A 21,621-nucleotide genomic window follows, 5' to 3' on the forward strand; every position below is an offset into this window, starting at 1 on the left:
TCAAAAGCTACATGCACATAAACAACATTCCCTAAGGAAGTGGATTTTTAAACAGAATGAGAAAAGTAAAAAAATGGAACAAGTTGATTTCTAAACCTTTTAAAAGCCATGTGTCCATCTGATTTATACTTTGCTCTTGTTAAACCATGATAAGAAAAGCCAGTTCTTCTTAACTCTGCTCAAAAGACCAACCCTCCCTGTTTGTGATCCAACAGAAGAAAACTCTGTGGGCTCCCTGACCCTTTTATGCGCAGGAACAGCTACAAGGACCTGGAATCCCTTCAGTGTCATGACATGCACTTGCTGCTTTTGCAGGGAGCAACCACACTACACCTTCATGTCATCTCCTCCCCAGGCCTGCTAAAGGCTAGCTGCTACTGAAACCTCAGGGTGGGGGACCTCAGGGAGCAAAGGAGATTATTCTGAGGAGAAGATGGGCTCCGCTTAAATTTAAATTAACAGCTGCAGGCCACTTTCTAAGCAGCTTACCTAACCTAGAGAATAGAGAATGCTTCTAAGGAGCAGCATTCCCTTCCTAAAGTACACCCCACCTTTCCCCTCACCAATCTTGCTCTTTCTCTCTGACTTCTCACTTCCCAAAGTCATTATAAGAAGGTTTTTTTCTTTGCCAGACTGGGACTGTCATGAAGGTTCCTAGAAAATCCAAGTCTGGTTCCCTTTAGGGCAGGGTTTCTTAACCTCAGCATGTTGGGCCAGACAATTCTTTATGGTGGGGTCTGTCCTGTGCATTATAGGATGTTTAGCAGCATCCCTGGCCTCTATCCATTAGATGCCAGTAGTACCCCCGGTTGTGACAACCAAAACTGTCTCCAGACATTGCCACATGTCCCTGGGGGTGGGGCGACTGGTGGGAGTGGTGTGGTAAGGACCTTCCTCCTTTAGAGGAAGGAGACCTAGGAACTTATTAGGACAATTATAGAGAGACGGGGCTCATCCACGAGGCCCTGAAAGGCAAGGGAGGTGCCTGGCAAGGCAGTGACAAAGCCTTACTTAAGAATATGTCTATTTTTGAGCCAGTCCTGATAACCTAGTGGTTGGAGTTCGGTGCGCTCTGCTTCGGCGGCCCGAGTTCAGTTCCTGGGCATGGAACCACACCACTTGTCTGTCAGTGGCCATGCTGTGGCGGCAGCTCGCATGGAGGAACCAGAAGAACTTACAACTATACACAACTATCTACCGGGGCTTTGAGGGGTAAAAAGAAGAAAAAAAGGAGGAAGATTGGCAACAGATGTTAGCTTAGGGCAAATCTTCCCCTGCAAAAAAACAAAAAACAAAAAAAAACAAACAATATGTCTATTTTTAAGCCTGAGAATCTTGTAACAGGTAAAGGAAGGCCCAAGTTCCACCAGCTCTGTGATTCAGCAAGTCTCCTGATGTGGGCCCAACCACCCCTCAATACCAGTCCCTGAAGCAGGGCACCAATGGATTAGGTTTAGGCGTAATGTCTAAGGGTCCAGAATGAAGATCCAGGGCAGTGGCTAAGCACAGTTGGCACGGAAGCATAAGCAAGCACCAAGCAAGACTATACAGACCCACCAACATATGAGAATGTGGTTGACTTGTTGCTAAAGTGAAGAAAACCCACAAAAAGAATCGTACACACGCTATAATTACAGCTACACAAAACTGAAATGTATAATTTTTAAAAAGCCCAGCAAGATCACATTAAGATGCCAAAGAGGAGGAATTACGGCTGATCTTATTTTCTCTTCTCTATTTTCCAAATTTTCTGTAGTATGATTATATTATTTACATTATTTTCTTTCCAATAGGCTTCATGGGCCCTACTCTAGAGATTCTGATCCAGTAGTTCTGGGAACTACTGTAGGATTTTTAAAAAGATCCTTAGATGATTCTTTGTGGCCATCACTGTTGGTCTTTGGGAAGCACTGGTCTAGACTCCACTAGTTTATGCTGGGATATTTAACTAGGTCATAATCGAACTCTATTATGTTCATATTACGGAAGGAAAATTCCTTTTTGGAATGCAGTAGTTCCAGCACTGTCATGGACTGAATTGTGTCCTCCCAAAATTCATGCTGAAGCCCTAACCCCTAAAGTGACTGTATTTGGAGACAGGGCCTTTAGGGAGGTAATTAAAGTTAAATGAGGTCATAAGGGTGGGGGCCCTAATTCCAACAGAATTGGTGTCCTCATAAGAAGAGGAAGAGACACCAGAGATCTCTCTCTCTTCACATGAGCACAGAGGAAAGGCCATGTGAGGACACAGTGAGAAGGCAGTGGTCTGTAACTCAAGGAGAGAGGACTCACCAGACACAAACCCTGCTGGTACTTAAATCTTGGACTTGTAGCCTCCAGAATTGGGAGCAAATAAATTTCTGCTGTTTAAGCCACCTAGTCTGTGGTGTTTTGTTATGGCAGTCCAAGTAGACTAACATAAGCATTAATGAGTTTATCTCCTGTCTTTGGTTTCTCCCTAGTCAACACTAGGACCTTTCTAAAGTTACACAACCTAAGTTCAGATCCTAGCTCTGTTCCATAAGCCTGAGTGTCAAATCCAGAGGAAACACTCCTCAGATCAGATGAGGTTCCACACAGATTCTCCCAATAGGTTTCAAGATGTTTTATTTTTAGGAAAGCCCCTAATAAAAAAGGCACTATGTAGAAGACATACTAAGAAGAGTTATGCCATTTAAATGCACAGGTGTGCAGGCAGAAAGTCTCTGCGTTCTGGAGAGAGGATCAGATGGCAAACCTGGCAGGGTCTCTGGTCTGGACTCAGAACTGACTGATAGAGGCTGGGACCTCCTGGGAAACTACACAGCTCTGCTCACCTCTTAAACCAGATGTCCTACACAATGCTGATCTCAAAAAGAAGGAGATGGGACAGCCACAACTTCTGAGTAACTCAACTTTGAGAAAGAAAAAATGAAATAGAAATGAAGACTTACATCTGCTCAGTTTTCTTGGGCAGCTGCTTGTCATCACCTGTGAAAGAGGACTATGTATTAAGAATGTGACAAGATCACAGGAGATGCAAACACTTCATAAGGAGGCCAGAATTTCTTAATTTAATTTGAAGGAGATATCAAGAACTACTACTTTTTTTTTTCTTTTGAGCGAAATACAGTACAAGTGCAAACAACAGTGAAAACTGGCTTCTCCCAGTATCCTCCTGGACCTTCATCCCTGACATTGACTGACAACCCACTCAGCATCACCACTAAACACTAGCGAAGACAGAAGGAATCTTAGGTTCTGGAATGTTTTTGCCTTTATTTTTAATTTTTTTAAGTTAGGAGATATAAGTAAACAGGCTTATTTCTGCCTCTTTTTTCATCTCCTTAATTATCTGACCTAAGTTATGTTTCTTTCCGAGTTTCCCAGCTTATATAAAAACACCCAGAATACTGGGCCGGCCCCGTGGCTTAGCGGTTAAGTGTGAGTGCTCCGCTACTGGCGGCCCGGGTTCAGATCCCAGGCGCGCACCGACACACCGCTTCTCCGGCCTTGCTGAGGCCACGTCCCACATACAGCAACTAGAAGGATGTGCAACTATGACATACAACTATCTACTGGGGCTTTGGCGGAAAAAAAAAGGAGGAGGATTGGCAATAGATGTTAGCTCAGAGCCGGTCTTCCTTAGCAAAAAAAGAGGAGGATTAGCACGGATGTTAGCTCAGGGCTGATCTTCCTCACAAAAAACAAAAAACAAAAAAACACACCCAGAATAAAATCTGGTTTCTGACGTACTCTCCTCTGTGGAGCAGTGCTGATATCCTCATTCATTCTAGAAGTTCTTCTCCATATCTCTTTGGATGTCTGGAGCTTCTGGTTACCCCAGCAAGCAGGGCAGCCCTGGTCAGTCTAGCCTTTTGGATGACCCTGCAGCACCGAGCACTTTCTCCTGTGAATGCTCCAAGCTCATGGGTACCTTCTACCATGGCCCTTCCTCACTTTCCTCACAAGAACAGCAGACACCTGGCTGAGACCTCCAAACTCCTATAGCAGCCCATATCTCCTGGTATCTCCAACCAGGACTCACTCATCTTTGCCTTCCTTCTGACACTGAGCACACGGTCTTACACATGGTTAGACTTAATATATGTTGAGCTGGATAATTATTCCTCCTGAAATACATTCTGTGAGAAATGTGTTAGGCACATCAGCTCTCCAGCTAGAATCAGAGAGGGAGTTAGAGGCCAACAAATTGGTATCATAAGCTTCTGAGGAAAGTAGTAAATCATGAGTCCGTTTCTTGTTTATGGGAGAAACTATTCATTAGGTAAGTTGATGAGATGATGACTAACAGGGACTTACCCAAGTAAGGAACGTGAGTAGCTCCAAAAAAGTATGTTCTTGAACAAGCAAGGGGTCCCTTTGGTGAGACGCACTGTACTACCTGGATGTCAGAAAAAAATAGGTAAGTTGATGAGATGATGACTAACAGGGACTTACCCAAGTAAGGAACGTGAGTAGCTCCAAAAAAGTATGTTCTTGAACAAGCAAGGGGTCCCTTTGGTGAGACGCACTGTACTACCTGGATGTCAGAAAAAAATAAAAGTAAAAAAGGAGCAGGGACTTAGCTGTGTACTGTTAGAGAAACAAAAAGTATATAGTTAATGGAAGTCAATTTTATTCCACAAACAGCTGATTTATTATTTTTTAAAGGCATGGGAAAAGATCACCTTCAATTGTTTTTCCAAAAGTATCGTGTGTGTATGTGTTTAACCTTGTCTATATTGTGCGACTGCTGTTTGGGTCAGCCGAGGATGTTCAGGAATTCACAACTTAGAAGGAAAAGAAGAAGACATGTGCTTGGATTTTGACTCCTATTAATATTCAATCCAGAATTTTCACAGTAAGGACCCTGGCTGACATGACAGGCAGATGTGGGGGGGCAGCTACAAATTCAGGAAAGGAGGGTCCTACTCAGGTCCCCGGCTTCATTTGTATTTCATCTCCATACACAGGCCTTGCAGAAGAGAAAATATGTTCTCTAGATTTTTAAATTCTTATTCTTCTTCCCAATTTAGTTATTCACTTATATAGAGATGGAAATGGATGTCCTTTTCTCTTTTGAAAATCCAACATCTCATCAGGGTTTCGAGGATAGCAGGTACAAAATGTAAAAATGCTACCACAAGAACTAAAGGAAAGGAAATTAGCACAATATATAAAAAGTAGCTAAATATGACACAAATATTCATTCCTTCTATTTTACTCCATTGCTTAAGGGAGTCACAAGAGAATACATGGCATTTTTCTGTAATATTGTGAACATTGTGAATCCAAGTTACAGATTTGAAATAAGGACTTATTCAGACTAATCTATAATTCACCATAGTGAATATGATCAATATTGCCATGACCCTAAATGAAAATGCATGTACACATTTCTAACTGTTGGTTAATAGATGTTTTTCCTCAATTAAAACATGTTCCTTGGATTTCCAAATTTTTCCCAACTAAAGGTTTTTTTTAAAGGTGACAATCCGCTTCCTTAGCATGTCATAATTTGTGTAAGTATATATTAACATTAAATTTATTGACATTTACATTAAAAAAGAAATTGGTACAACAGAATTTGCACATGTAATGTAAAACGGTTCAGATAATCTGGATTTACATGTTTTACACGACACCCATTAATTTGTAAATTATTCTCAAATGGCACAGAAATGGAAAGGGTAAGTAAGCTACCTTGAAATAGAGCTGAATGAAGATGAGAGGTCATAATCTAGAACCCCCACCACCCTAGGACTAGATCTCAGGTAAATTTCTTGATTTCATTAGGTTTCTGTGTTTGTAAAATAAGGATCCCCAATTATTACAGAAAGTTGTGTAAAGAACCTCATAACTTTTTTTTAATTGACTATTTTTCAGAGCAGTTTTAAGTGTACATAAAGATTGATCCAAAAGTACAGAGTTCCCACATATCTCCTCTCCTTCCGTTTACTCCCACAATTTCCCCTATTATTTATGTCTTGCACTATTATGTTACATTTGTTATAATTGATGAACTAATATTGATACATTATTATTAACTAAAAAGTTTGACATACTTTATTATTAACTAATTATTAACATAGTTTACATTAGGGTTCATTCGTTGTGTTGTGCATTCTATGGGTTTTGACAAATGTATGACATGTGTCCATCATGACTATATCATACAGAACAGTTTCACTGCCCTAAAATCTCTTGTACTCCATCTGTTCTCCTTTGCTCCCAAACTCCTGGCAACAACTGATCTTTTAACTGTCTCTATTATTTTGCCTTTTCCAGAATATCATATAGTTGGAACCACACAATATGTAGCCTTTGCAGATTAGCTTCTTTCACTTAGCAATATTCAGGTTTCTCCATGCCTTTTTGTGGCTTGATAGCTCTTTCTTTTTATCACTGAATAATATTCCATTGTCTGGATGTACCACAGTTTATTTATTCATTCATCTACTGAAGGACATCTTGCCTGCTTCCAAGTTTTGGCAATTATGAATAAAATTATCAAAAAATTCCTTGTGTAGGTTTTTGTGTGGACGTTAAGTTTTCAACTCATTTGGGTAAATACCAAGGAGTGCGATTAATGGATCATACACTAAGAGTATGTTTAGTTTTCTAAGAAACTGCCAAACTGTCTTCCCAAGTGGCTGTACCATTTTGCATTCTTACTAGTAATGAATGAGAGTTCCTATTGTTCCACATTTTTTCCAGCATTTGGTGTTGTCAGTGTTTTGGATTTTAGTCGTTCTAATAGGTATGTAATGGATGGCTAAATTATTGCTCTAAACATTTCACCATCCTTACTGACTCTTCTATAAGTCTGTGAGATCCTTAAAGGCAAAGACCATGACTGTATATTCCCTGCACCTAGCACAGTGACTGGCACATAGCAGACACTCAATAAAGATTACTGAAGTAATGAGTGAAAGCCCTTTGGCTTTGGAGTCATACAGACTTAAGAACAGAAACTGGCTATGCCACCCACAACGTGAGTGTGCACTGTGGTTGGGGTTTTTTTTTGCAATTTTTTTTAGATAAAACTATTTTAAAGTATACAAATTCAGTGGTGTACTGGTTTTATTATTGCGTTCTTTTGTCCTTCTTAAAGTTCCAAGATTCTTTCTTTTATCATTTCCTCTTTGTTTTGACCAAACTTCCTTTAGTTATTCTTTTAGGGTAGATCTCTTAGTTTTCCTTCATCTGAGAATGTCGATTCCCCCTTCATTCCTGAAAGAGATTTTCACCGGCTATAGATTTCTAAGTGACAGTTCTCTTCTAGCACTTGAAAAATGTGCTACTTCCTTCTAGCATTTATGGTTTCTGATGAGAAATACACGTTCATTCAAATTGTTTTCCCATATAGGTAGTGAGGTGTCACTTCTCTCTGGCTGTTTCCAAGACTTTTCCTCTATACTTTTTGGAAGTTTGAATCTTATGTGTATTGGTGTGGATATCTTTGGATTTAATCGTCTTTGGGGTTCACTAAGCTTCATGAATTTATAGGTTCATGGGTTTTTTGGGCCAAATTTGGGAAACTGTCAGCCATTATATTTTGAATATTTTTTCAGCCCCATCCTCCTTCTCTTCTCCTTCTGATATGCCAATGAAACGAATGTTAAGATCTTTCGTGATATTCCCACAGATTTCTGAGATCTCTGAGGTTCAGTATTTTTTTCAGTCCATTTCTCTGTTGTTCAGATTGGGTAATTTCTATGGTTCTATCTTCAAGTTCACTGATTTCTTTACTCACTCTCTTCCATTCTACTGTAGTCCATTCATAAGTTTTCTATTTTGATTACTGTATTTTTAGTACTAAAATTTCCATTTGGTGGTTCTTCATATCTATTTCTTTGCCGAAACTCACAATTTTAAAATTTATTCCAAGGGTATTTGTAATTGCTCGATGAAGCATTTTCCAATTGCTGCTCTACATCCTCGTCAGTTACTTCTCACATCTGTGTTATCTCAGTGTTAGCATATGATGATTGTCTTTTCTCATTCAGTTTGAGAGCTCTAGTGATTTTTCAATTGAAACCTGGATTTTTTTTAGTGGTCTTCCTAGAGTTTGCACATTTATAACTAATCTAAGTCCACCTTCAAATTATACTTGATACACATGAAATCACTTCATGCGTAGTGCAGGTACCTTGTTTTAGAGTAGTACCATTTCCTCCCTCCCGTCCCTTATGAAATTGCTGTTATTTCAGTTTACTTATCCTTAATATACAATCACCTAATACATTGTTATTTATTAATCTTTTAGATCAATTAAAAATAAAATATTTTATAAACTTTCATTTATTCCTTCTTTGATGTTCTTCCCTTCTTTACGTAGATCCAGGTTTCTGATCTATGTAAATTTTTTTAATGCCTAAAGAACTTCTTTTAACATTTCTTGCAGGGCAGGTCTGCTGGTGATGAATTTTCTGTTTTTTGTTTGTCTGAGAAAGTCTTTATTTCTTCTCTGCTTTTCTTTGGAATGATAATTTTGCTGGATATAGAATTCAGGTTGGTGGGGTTTTTTTCTTTCAACACTTTAAATATATTACTCCACTCTCTTCTTGTTTGCATGGTTTTTGATAAGAAGTCCACTGTAATTTTTATCCTTGCTCCTTTACAGGTAAGGTGTTTGTTCTCTCTAGCTACTTTCAAGATTTTTCTCTTTAATGTCTTTGGTCTTGCGAAATTTGAATATGATAGGCCAAGGTAAAGATATTTTGGTATTTATTCTACTTAGTATTCTCTGAGTTTCCTGGATCTGTGGTTTTGTGTCTGTCCTTAATTTTGGAAAATTCTTGGCCATTATTACTTCAGATATTTCTTTTTTTTTCTTATTTATTTATTTCCCCCAAAGCCCCAGTAGATAGTTGTACATCATAGCTGCACATCCTTCTAGTTGCTGTATGTGGGACGTGGCCTCAGCATGGCCAGAGAAGCAGTGTGTCAGTGCACGCCCGGGATCCGAACCCGGGCCGCCAGCAGCGGAGCGCGCGCACTTAACCGCTAAGCCACGGGGCCGGCCCTACTTCAGATATTTCTTGTGTTCCTTTCTCTCTTTCTTCTCCTTCTGATATTCCCACTATGCATGTTACACTCTTTGAAGCTGTCTCACAGTTCTTAGATGTTCTCTTCTTTGTTTTTGATGTCTAGCATTTCCTCTGTGATTCTTTCTTAGAGTTTCCATCTCTGTGTTTACATTATCCATCTGTTTTTACATATTGTCTACTTTTTCCATTAGAGTCTTTAATATATCAATCATAATTATTTTAAATTCCCTGTCTGAAGATTCCAAAATATGAGTCATATCTGAGTCTGGTTCTGATGGTTACATTGTTTCTTCAGATTGTTTTTTCTTGCCTTTTAGCATGTCTTGTAATTTTTTTGTTGAAAGCCAGACATGATATATCAGGTAATAGGAACTGAGGTAAACAGGCTTTAACACCAGGTTTCATGTTAATCTGGCAGGGAGTTGGGTCATGTTTAATGTTTTCTGTAGCTGCAGGTGCCAGGGGCTTCAAATTCCTCTAGTGTCATTGTATTTGTCTTTGCTGTTGTCTTTGGGTTTCCATAAGAACTCCTTCTTGAATAGTGCGCCTTGAAGCTCTTTTAACAGTAATCCCTATGATTATATTGGAGAACTGTTGGTGTGGTGGTAAGGTAATGGGGGAGGGGAAGAGTTCTATAATCTTATGATTAAATCTTAGTCTGGTATTGGGCCTGTGTCCCTGGGCTATGACCTGCACAAGTATTTCTTAGTTTTGTTTTTCTTTTCTCCCTTAGGTGAGACAGGAAGGCTAGAGTGTGCTGCTGGAGTCAAGTAAATGTCCTTCTCTCAGATGAGATAAGGCCCTGGTAAAGTCCTTTTCTTGGAGAGTAGGCCTTTGCTATATTTCAAAATGGTGAATGTTCTCTTTCTCCTGCCAGAGCCAAGAGGGGATTTTTCTTGGCTTTTCACCATGAGAACCTGATGGGGCTCCTGGAAGTTAAATCCACAAATGTGTGGGGACCCCCTAAGATTGTGTCCCCCAGGAGTTTTTCACTCTCATATTAGTCCAAATTCAGCCTCTAGAAGTTCATCAAAATTATTATTTAAGTGTAGCCTCTGCTCCAGATAAGCAGATATTGGCTGTGACTCTCTGGGTTCACCCATCTCTCTAGATTTTGGAGTGGTGGTTTGCCTTGAGACTTCAGTTCTCTGAGTCCATGAAGAGTTGTTAGTTTTCCGTTTGTTTAGCTTTTTTCTTGTTGTAAAGATGGGAGGCATGATTTCCAAGCTCTTTACACGTTAGAGCTGAACCTGGAAGTCTTCTCTGGATCTTATTTAAGTCTGTGTTTTAGCAGGCCTCGTCTGATACTGCTTCAGAGAGTGAACAGGGGAGACTGATGCTTTGTTACTGCCAGGTAGGAGTGGAAGTCCAGGCTCTCCACTCAGTCTCTGTCAACACTTGGTGTGAGTGCAAGTGTGTGTGCGTGTGTGTGTGTGAGGGGGTGCTCCTTGTTACTGTTGGGCAGGGGTGGGAGTTCAGGTTCCCCAGTGTGCCTCTGCTGATACCACCCAGGCTTGGGAGAATGACAGACACAGTGGGTAAGGCAGTGGCCTTGTTATCTCTGAGTGGTGGTGAAAGACTTGATTTTCCACTGGCCTCCAATAATACTACCCCAAGGAGGGACACCTCATTTCTGTTGGGTAGGGGTGGAAGTCTAGGCTCCCCTGTGGTCTCCATTGATACTGTGTATGTGTGAGGGGGTTTATTATTGCCCGCAGGGATGAAGTCGTGACTCTCCACTGGGCCTTCTCTGACACTACCCCAACAGGGGTAGGGGTGACGGGATGGCATCCCATTACAGCCTGGCAAGGGTGGACATCTAGGCTCTTCACTCAGCCCTTGCTGGCGGGGGTAGGGGTGGAGATGCAGTTTTTTCTGAGGGGTTTAGCTGGAGTAGAACAGCTGTTGTCCAAAAGGTTTCTGTCTTGCTAGGCTGTCCTTTTCCTGGTTCTTTGGCCAGAGAGAGCAGGCTTTTCTTGGGGCTTTTTATGTCTGTGCCTATTGGCATTTTCAGGTTGCTGGCTTCTCTGGTATCCAGTCTGGGATACGTAGGCAAAAAGAGACTCCAGAAAACTCAATGCCATTTTGTTCCTTTGGTCCTGAGGTTTTTAGCCAGTCTGCCTTTTTCTCTCTACCTTTCATAGTCTTCCTATGTTTCTTTTGTACATTATGTCCAGGGTTTTCAGCTGTACTTAGTGGGAGGAATAGGGAAAAGTATGTCGACTCCATCTTCTCAGAAGCAGAAATCAGATTGTCTCGTTTAGTTTTGATTTAATATGTATAGTCAACAAGTAAGATTACATAGAGAAGCGTACGCCATTTGGCATTTTCTGTGTATTCCAAGAGTGCTCTGAGGGGTTAAAATGGGGCCTGAGCCCTCCCTTTACAGGCCAGCAAGATCCTGACAGCACATCCATTCAAGTAGCCCTATATCCATGACTAGCTTGGAGGCAGATCTTGGATCTCAGTCCAGAGACCTGGGTCTCATGTTCTCCAAATCCAAACTGAAAAATAATAATACCTATCTCCCCAGCTCTCCTGATTGTCAGCAACATTTTGAAAACACTTAAAATGCCATAGACTTTTACAATCATTAGAGTCTCATATTTCAGCCTAATGTTTCCTTTAAAAGAATGCAGCAGACAATTTACCATCAAGTGCAAAAATCTTCTCCCTGGAACTCTCAATAAAAGAACAGTGATCCTCAAGGTTTATGTCCTGAAGTGTAATAGTCAGGCCATAACAAACTTAGGCTTGGAATGACTCTATTTTCAAGTTAATTTAAGATTATTTTTCTACTGATAATACTACTCTGACAACATAGAGTTTTGTTTGTGAAAGTATTTTTTTAAAACCTTTTTACTTCAAATATTTAAAAATTAAATATGTTTTCAAAATCATACCTAGTACTTACATAAAAATACATATAGTCAGTTTCCAATCACTTTTCACTCTAAAACAACTTCAACTTAAAGGTTAAATCAATACACTAACTGGAAAGCTTCCCTTTATCCAGCTCTGCTCCTCCCTATTGATAATAAAACCAGTTAAGCACACGGCAGTCAAGCCACTCACCATGTGTTTGGCAAAACTCCCACTGGGACCAGTGCTGCGTACCAGGTGCCCTTCAGAAGGGAAGTTAAAGTTGCCAGCATTCAGGTTTTCTCGTGTGGAGTGATTACCAAAGAGAACAAATGGCTGCCTGTTAGGGCTGGAGTGGCAAATCAAAAACATGTGAGTAGAAAAGAGATTCCTGGCCCGGGCAACCACCCAGGGAGTAAGATCTTGGGCTTTTCTAAGTGGTGTCCCACAGTCTGAGCAAGGTGGTCAGTACAGTCCACCTAATGCTCCTTGCTGGTTGGGAAGGGACACCAGACATCTCTGATTCCTCTTACTGACCCACAGGGAACAGTCACTTAGGGACATAACTAAACCCAAACCAAGTTTATATTTTCAGCTCATCCTACTTTTTTTTGTCTGTGTGTGAGGAAGATTAGCCCTGAGCTAACATCGATGCCAATCCTCCTCTTTTTTTTGCTGAGGAAGATTGGCCCTGGGCTAACATCCGTGCCCATCTTCCTCTACTTTATATGAGACGCCGTCACAGCATGGCATGACAAGTGGTGCGTCGGTGCGCAGGTGGGATCCGAACTCGCGAACCCCAGGCCACCGAAGCAGAGCATGTACACTTAACTGCTATGCCACCGAGCCCGCCCCCTCATCCTACTTCTTAAGGAGAAAGTTCCAGAAGTTTGCTGTCTATGATGCAGAGATGAAGCAAAATCCCAGTATTATACAATAGCATTTTACTAGAAATATAAACTTTAAAGAATGATAGCAGCTGTGATACTTAGACTGCAGACACAATAGAACTGTTAGCCCTTCCTGAGTAGCTTTCAGGAGGAAGCAGCAGAGTAGGGTTGCAAATGTTCTCACTACCACACCTACCTGCCCCTGCCCCCATCCCCTTTTTCTCCCTCCTCTCTTGGCTAGACTTGTCTTTTTATTTTTGTTTTTGTTTTTACATTCTGCTCACTTCTCAGCCCACTTCAATCGACTCCTCTCAGTTGTTTCACTCAACTTGCTCTTGAAGAAGTCACCAAATGCCTTTTATGTAGCATACAGCAAATCCAATGGACAGTCTTCAGCCCACCCTTCCTTGGTCTCTCAGAAGCACCTGACACCCTCCTCCTGCAAGAGCTGTTGCTTCTCAGTCTTCCTTGTCAGTCATTTCCTCCTCTAACTGGCCTCTGAACATTCCTAGGGTTTTACCTTCAGCTGTTTGCTCTCTCCTATCCTCTCTCATGATCTACCTCTTAAACCTGTTCCCCTTCCAGTTTTTGCAGTAAATAAACAGCACCATCATTCATCCAGGGACTGAGCTAGACCTGAGAGGCCTCCTTCACTTCTGTTCCCTCACCCTCTAAATCCAATCAACTATCCAAATTTCACTTCTATTTGTCCAGTTCCCTCCATCCACATGGTCATAAGCCTAGTCCATGCCGCTATCATTTCTTCCCTGGACAACTATAATGTTTCCTCGCAGTTTCACTGCTTCCACTCTTGCCCTCCTATAATCTATTCTCCACCTTGCAGAGAGGACAATCTTTTAAACATGCACAGCCTTTAATGCCTTTATGGTATTTTCAAGAGAAAGGCCAAAATCTTTCACATGGCCAGCAAGGACTTGCATGGCCTGGCCTGGCCAACTTCTTTAGCTCCATGTAGGGCCACTCTCCAATTCTCATACTCCAGCCAAACTCATCTTCTTTTATGTTCCTTAACACACACTTCTTTTATGTTCCTTATGGTCTCATCTCAGGACCACTGCTTTTCTCCTTTCTCTTAATTATCTTTACTCATCATTCAGATCTTCCCCCTGAGGAGGTCACGCTCTCCAGTTATGATATTCACGGTACCATGTTCTTTTCTCCTTCATGGCGCCAATCAGAATTTGTAATTACATATTTCTTGGTGAGGTTTCTTGATTAATGTCGTTTCCCCACCAAACTATACACTCCATGAGGGCAAAGACCACGTCTGGTTTATTTTTTAACCATGTATCTCTCGCTTAGCATGTCATACGTTCTCAACAAATATTCAATGACTAAAGGATATGTTAAAAAGATAGTTTCTGGGTCAGCCCCGTGGCTTAGCGGCCAAGTGCACGCGCTCCGCTACTGGCGGCCCGGGTTCGGATCCCGGGCGCGCACCGACGCACCGCTTCTCCAGCCATGCTGAGGCCGGGTCCCACGTACACCAACTAGAAAGATGTGCAGCTATGACATACAACTATCTACTAGGGCTTTGGGGGGGAAAAATAAATAAAATTATAAAAAAAAAAAAAGTTTCTGCCATGGACTGAATGTTTGTGTCCCCACAAAATTCATGTTAAAATCCTAACCCCCAAAGTGATGGTATTAGGATGTAGGGCCTTTAGGAGGTGATTAAGTCTTAAGGACGGATCCTTTATGAATGGGATTATAAAACAGGCTCTTAAAAAAGAGGTTCCAGAAAGATCCCTCACCCCTACTGCCATATGAGCTTATAGTTAAATGACAGCTATCTATGGGAAAGGGGGCCCTCACCAGACACCAAATCTGCCAGTGCCAAGATCATGGACTTCTCAGTCTCTAGAACTGTGAGAAATAAATGTTTTTTGTTTATAAGCCACCAAGTTTATGGTATTTTTGTCATAGCAGCTAAAACAACTAAGATAGTTTCCTTTATCCCTTACCCTTTTCTTAAATTGCCCTTACTGTGTGTCATGTGGAAAATTCTTTGCATTTCTTTTCATTACTCTTAAAAATACTTCCTTAAGCTTCATGCAAACAGGCGCTCTTAAAAATAAACATTACTCTGATTCTTCTACTCTGATTTTTTTCTGAAGCTTAATCAACCTAAGTGACACTTTGGCCAGAAAAAGATGACTCTGAGTTCCAGCCAGGGTAGTTTGTCTCACTATCAGATTGGATTGGAATTTGGGAAGAAAAGAGAGGAAAGATCTACTCTCATCTATCCACCAATGGAAGTATCCCCTGCTAGGCCCTCCTGATGATCATGACACGAGAGGTGCCGAAGGAAACACTTCAAGAAAACAAATGCAGCAACCCTCACTGCTCCAGGTCTTCCTGGGGCTGGACCTTTACGCTCCACCCCTTTACTTCCCACAAGCCACTACTGATCCCTGTCCAGCCCTTGGACACTCTGCTTCCACTCACTTTCCTGGGCTAGAGATGGAATAAAAAAATTACTTTCTTTAGATTTCAGCAAGCTACAGTGTTTTAAAAGCTAGTTTACTATAAAACTATATTTTAAAAAGTACAAAAATACAAAAGCAGTGAAACAGATGACCTTACAAAGTATGGATTTCTTACCTGGTGATAGCTAAAGTCAACCCATATTTTCCTGACTCTAGCTTCTGAACTTATATGCTCCACCAAATCCATCCTCCTTGTCAACCCATTTTCTCTATTATTCACCATTCTACCTCCAAAACCTTACCTGTTTTCAGTTATATGGCTGGAGATCATTCCATGACTGAAGTAACTTCTGAATGGCTAAAAAAGAAGCCAACATCGTATGTATTAAGATCATAATTTTATAAAACAATCACAAAAACTCTCATATATGCATGTATGTACGTACGTATGTAGTGTGTGTGTGAGAGAGAGTGACAGAGACAGAGTATGAGAGAGAGAGAGGGAGAAAGGGAGATGTATGTTTGTAGATTATTATAAGAACATGGAAGAACATGGTGGATCGCAAAATGAATTGTGGGGACAGGTAGCAAACAAACAAAAAAACAGCAAAGAAAAAAAGACAAAAGGCTGCAAAAGGAAAGTAAAGAAAAGAAATTCCTGGGGCTGGCCCAGTTGCATAGTGGTTAGGGTCATGCACTCCACTTCAGCGGCCCGAGGTTCACGGGTTAGGATCCCGGGTGTAAACCTACACACTGCTGTGGCAGCGTCCCACATACAAAGTAGAGGAAGACTGGAACAGATGTTAGCTTAGGGACAGTCTTCCTCAAGCAAAAAGAGGAAGATTGGCAACAGATGTTAGCTCAGGGCCAATGTTCCTCACCAAAAAAAAAAAAAGGAAAGAAATTCTTGTCAAATTTTATAGTTTTTAACTACTGAAAGGAAATTGGACCAACCACCATCTATGGTCCAAGTTACTAACCATGTGGGAATTTTTTCTTCTATTTAAAAATTTTTTTTCTATGTTTCCAATAAAGCAATATATATTAATTCTAATGTACTAATTTAAAATCAGCAATGAGGAACAATCCAAGGAACTCATAAGTACACTGATGTAAGTTTCCCAGGAAACCACAAAAGTACTTCTCAGCTCTGGTGTACTTAGTGCTAGGCTACGCACTAATCAAAACTGATACGCAGGGCCGGCCCCGTGGCTTAGCGGTTAAGTGCGCGCACGCGCGCTGCTGCTGGCGGCCCGGGTTTGGATCCCGGGCGCGCAGCGACGTACCACTTCTCTGGCCATGCTGAGGCCGCGTCCCACATACAGCAACTAGAAGGATGTGCAACTATGACATACAACTATCTAATGGGGCTTTGGGGGAAAAAATAAATAAATACATAAAATTATAAAAAACAAAACAAAAAACTGATACGGAGGGTCAGTGTCAAAAGGGTTCAAATTTCAAAAGGCAATTTTAATTCCCTAAAATAACATCTGTTGGTTTTTTCCCCCCAATTAGATAAGTAATATATGCTTATTTTAGAATACAATAAAAACTGCCTACAATCTTTAAGAACTGTTAACATTCTTGTATATTTTCTGCAAATCTTTTTTCTATGATCCATTCATAGAATATATATGATTGTACCAATGTTTATTAAATAGTCCTCTATTCTTGGAAATTTATATTGCTACTGAGACTTCTTATATCATGAATAATATTGTAATGAACAACTGTTTAGAAATTTTATCTGCAGCTCTGATTCTTTCCTTAAGGCAGATCTGGAAATGAAATTATAGGGTAAAAAGGCAGAACTATACTGCCAAATTGCTTTTTAAAAAAGTTTCATCAATGTCCACTTCTACTTACAATATATGAGTGTGTCTAGCTCAGGGTATCATCATCAGCGCTGTCCATTAAACATCCATTTAAAAATATATTTGCCAAGTCCGAAACAAATGGGACAAGAAACAAAGGAAATGCAAAAGAACTGGAAAATAAGTGACAAAACAGCAACATTAAGCCCTCATATATCAATAATTACCCTAAATGTAAATGGACTGAACTCTCCAATCAAAAGATACAGAGTGGCAGGATGGATTAAAAAGCAAGACCCAACAATATGCTGCCTCCAGGAAACACATCTCAGCTCTAAAGACAAGCACAGGCTCAGAGTGAAAGGATGGAAGACAATACTCCAAGCTAATGGCAAACAAAAGAAAGCAGGTGTTGCCATACTCATATCAGACAAAGTAGACTTCAAGATAAAACAGGTTAAGAAAGACAAAGAAGGGAAATATATAATGATAAAAGGGACACTCTACCAAGAAGACATATCACTTATAAATATATATGCACCCAACATAGGAGCACCAATGTACATAAAGCAACTATTAACAAACCTAAAAGGAGACAATAACAACAACACAATAATAGTAGGGGACCTTAATACCCCACTTACATCAATGGATAGATCATCCAGAGAAAAAGTCAATAAAGAAATAGTGGACTCAAATGAAAAACTGGACGAGATGGACCTAGTAGACATATATAGAGCACTCCATCCAAAAACAGCTGACTACACATTCTTCTCAAGTGCGCATGGAACATTCTCAAGGATAGACCATATGTTGGGAAACAAAGCAAGCCTCAATAAATTTAAGAAGATTGAAATCATAACAAGCATCTTTTCAGACCATAATGCTATGAAACTGGAAATCAACCACGAAAAAAAAAAACTGGGAACGTGACAAAAATGTGGAGATTAAACAACATGCTACTGAACAACCAATGGATCATTGATGAAATTAAAGGAGAAATCAAAAATTATCTGGAAACAAACGAAAATGAAAATATGCCATAACAAACCATATGAGATGCAGCAAAAGTGGTCCTGAGAGGGAAACTCATAGCAATACAAGCCCACCTTAACAAACAAGAAAAAGCCCAAATAAGCAACCTTAAATTACACCTAACAGAACTAGAAAAAGAAGAACAAACAAAGCCCAAAGTCAGCAGAAGGAGAGAAATAATAAAAATCAGGGCAGAAATAAATGAAATTGAGACCAAAAAAACAGTAGAAAGGCTTAATGAAACAAAGAGTTGCTTCTTTGAGAAGATAAACAAAATTGACAAACCCTTAGCCAGACTTACTAAGAAAAAAAGAGAAAAGACTCAAGTAAATAAAATTAGAAACGAAAGAGGAGAAATTGCAATGGATACCACGGAAATACAGAGGATTATAAGAGAATACTATGAGAAATGATATGCCAACAAATTGGACAATCTAGAAGAAATGGATAAATTCTTAGACTCATACAACCTCCCAAAACTGAACCAAGAAGAAATGGAGAATCTGAATAGACCAATCACAAGCAAAGAGATTGAAATAGTAATCAAAAACCTCCCAAAAAATAAAAGTCCAGGACCAGATGGCTTCTCCGGTGAATTTTACCAAACATTCAAAGAAGATTTAATACCCATCCTTCTCAAACTATTCCAAAAAATAGAGGAAGATGGAACACTTCCTAAACCATTCCACGAGGCCAGCATCACCCTGATACCAAAACCAGACAAAGACAATACAAAGAAGGAAAATTACAGGCCAATATCACTGATGAACATAGATGCAAAAATCCTCAATAAATTATTGGCAAACTGAATACAGCAATACATTAAAAAGATCATACATCATGATCAAGTGGGATTTATACCAGGGACGCCGGGATGGTTCAATATCCGCAAATCAATCAACGTGATACACCACATCAACAAAACAAAGAATAAAAACCACGTGGTCATCTAAATAGACACAGAGAAGGCATTTGACAAGATACAACATCCATTTATGATAAAAACTCTCAACAAAATAGGTATAGAAGGAAAGTACCTCAACATAATAAAAGCTATTTATGACAAACCCACAGCCAACATCCAACGGGGAAAGACTGAAAGCCATTCCTCTGAGAACAGTAACGAGGCAGGGCTGCCCACTCTCACCACTCCTATTCAACATAGTACTGGAGGTTTTGGCCAGAGCAATTAGGCAAGAAAAAGGAATAAAAGGAATCCAAATAGGCAACGAAGAAGTGAAACTCTCACTATTTGCAGATGACATGCTTTTATATACAGAAAACCCTAAAGAATCCGTTGGAAAACCATTAGAAATATCAACAACTACAGCAAAGTCGCAGAGCACAAAATCAATCTACAAAAATCAGTCGCATTTCTTTTTTTTTTTTTTCCCAGTGAGGAAGATCAGCCCTGAGCTAACAAGCATGCTAATCCTTCTCTTTTTGCTGAGGAAGACTGGTTCTGAGCTAACATCTACTGCCAATCCTCCTCCTCCTTTTTCCCCCAAGCCCCAGTAGATAGTTGTATGTCATAGTTGCACATCCTTCTAGTTGCTGTATGTGGGACGCGGCCTCAGCATGGCTGGAGAAGCGGTGTGTCGGTGTGCACCCGGGATCCAAACCCGGGCTGCCAGTAGTGTAGCACACACACTTAACTGCTAAGCCACGGGGCCGGCCCTCAGTTGCATTTCTGTATGCTAATAACGAACCAACAGAAAGAGAGCTCAAAAAGATAATACCATTTACAATTGCATCAAAAAGAATAAAATATCAAGGAATAAATCTTACCAAGGAGGTGAAAGACCTATACAATGAAAACTACAAGACATTATTGAAAGAAATCGATGATGACATAAAGAAATGGAAACACATCCCATGCACGTGGATTGGAAGAATAAACATAGTTAAAATGTCTATATTACCTAAAGCAATCTACAGATTCAATGCAATCCCAATCAGAATCCCAATGACATTCTTCACGGAAATAGAAAAAAGAATACTAAAATTCATATGGGGCGACAAAAGACCCTGAATAGCTAAAGCAATCCTAAGAAAAAAGAACAAAGCTGGAGGCATCACAATCCCTGACTTCAAAACATACTACAAAGCAATAGTAATAAAAACAGGATGGTACAAAAACAGCCACACAGATCAATGGAACAGAATTGAAAGCCCAGAAATAAAACCACACATATACGGACAGCTAATTTTCAACAAAGGAGCTAAGAACATACAATGGAGAAAGGCAAGTCTCTTCAGTAAATGGTGTTGGGAAAACTGGACAGCCACATGCAAAAGAATGAAAGTGGACCATCGGCTATTGCCATTCACAAAAATTAACTCAAAATGGATCAAAGACTTGAAGGTGAGACCTGAAACTATAAAACTCATAGAAGAAAATATAGGCAACACACTATTATTTGACATTGGTCATAAAGGAATCTTTTCGGATGACATGCCTATCCAGACTAGGGAAACTAAAGAAAAAATAAGCAAGTGGGACTTTATCAGATTAAAGAGCTTCTACAAGACAAACGAAACCAGAATCAAGATGAACAGACAACCCACCAGCTGGGAGAGAATATTTGCAAAACATATATCTGACAAGGGGTTGATCTCCATAATATATAAAGAACTCACACAACTGAACGGCAAAAAAACAAACAAACAATCAAAAAATGGGCAGAGGAAATGAACAGACAATTCTCCAAAGAAGATATACAGATGGCTAACAGGCACATGAAAAGTTGTTCAATATCACTAATCATCAGGGAAATGCAAACCAAAACAACACTAAGATATCACCTCATGCCCGACAGAATGGCTATAATCACCAAGACAAAAAACAACAAATGTTGGAGAGGATGTGGAGAAACAGGAACCCTCATACACAGCTGGTGGGAATGCGAACTGGTGCAGCCTCTATGGAAAACGGTAGGAGAGTCCTCAAAGAGTTAAAAATAGAGATGCCCTATGATCCAGCTATCCCACTACTGGGAATCTATCCAACGAACCTGCAATCAACAATCCAAAAAGGCTTATGCACCCCTATGTTCATTGCAGCATTATTCACTATAGCCAAGACGTGGAAGCAACCTAAGTGTCCCTCAACTGACGATTGGATCAAGAAGATGTGGTATATATATACAATGGAATACTACTCAGCCATAAAAAGACAAAATCGTCCCATTTGCAACAATATGCATGGGCCTGGAGGGTATTATATTAAGTGAAGTAAGCCAGAAAGAGAAAGACAAACACTGTATGATCTGACTCATATGTGGAATATAAACCAACACATGGACAGAGAAAACTGTATTGTGGTTACCAGGGGTAATGGGGGTGGAGGGTGGGCACAAGGAGTGAAGGGAGACATATATATGGTGATGGACAAACAAAAATGTACAACCCAAAATTTCACAATGTTACAAACTATCAAAACATCAATAAAAAAAAAATATATATATATATATATATTTGCCAAGTTGATAAATGAAAATGGTACCTCATTGTTGTTTTACTTTACATCCCT

General features: G+C 40.0%; 1 protein-coding gene across 1 annotated transcript in view; it reads right to left on the bottom strand.

Annotated features, from left to right (window-relative positions):
- The window catches only part of DNAAF9 (dynein axonemal assembly factor 9), a 141,520-nt gene that overhangs the window by 72,291 nt on the left and 47,608 nt on the right, over positions 1–21,621 (bottom strand). The window contains exons 9-12 of the mRNA XM_058563120.1: positions 15,540–15,595; positions 12,111–12,246; positions 4,441–4,522; positions 2,934–2,970 (exon numbers count right to left, since the gene is read on the bottom strand). Coding sequence (XP_058419103.1) covers positions 2,934–2,970; positions 4,441–4,522; positions 12,111–12,246; positions 15,540–15,595 — 311 coding nt within the window. The remainder of the gene's footprint in view (positions 1–2,933; positions 2,971–4,440; positions 4,523–12,110; positions 12,247–15,539; positions 15,596–21,621) is intronic.

Source organism: Diceros bicornis, chromosome 19, assembly GCF_020826845.1.
Source record: "Diceros bicornis minor isolate mBicDic1 chromosome 19, mDicBic1.mat.cur, whole genome shotgun sequence".
Lineage (NCBI taxonomy): Eukaryota > Metazoa > Chordata > Mammalia > Perissodactyla > Rhinocerotidae > Diceros > Diceros bicornis.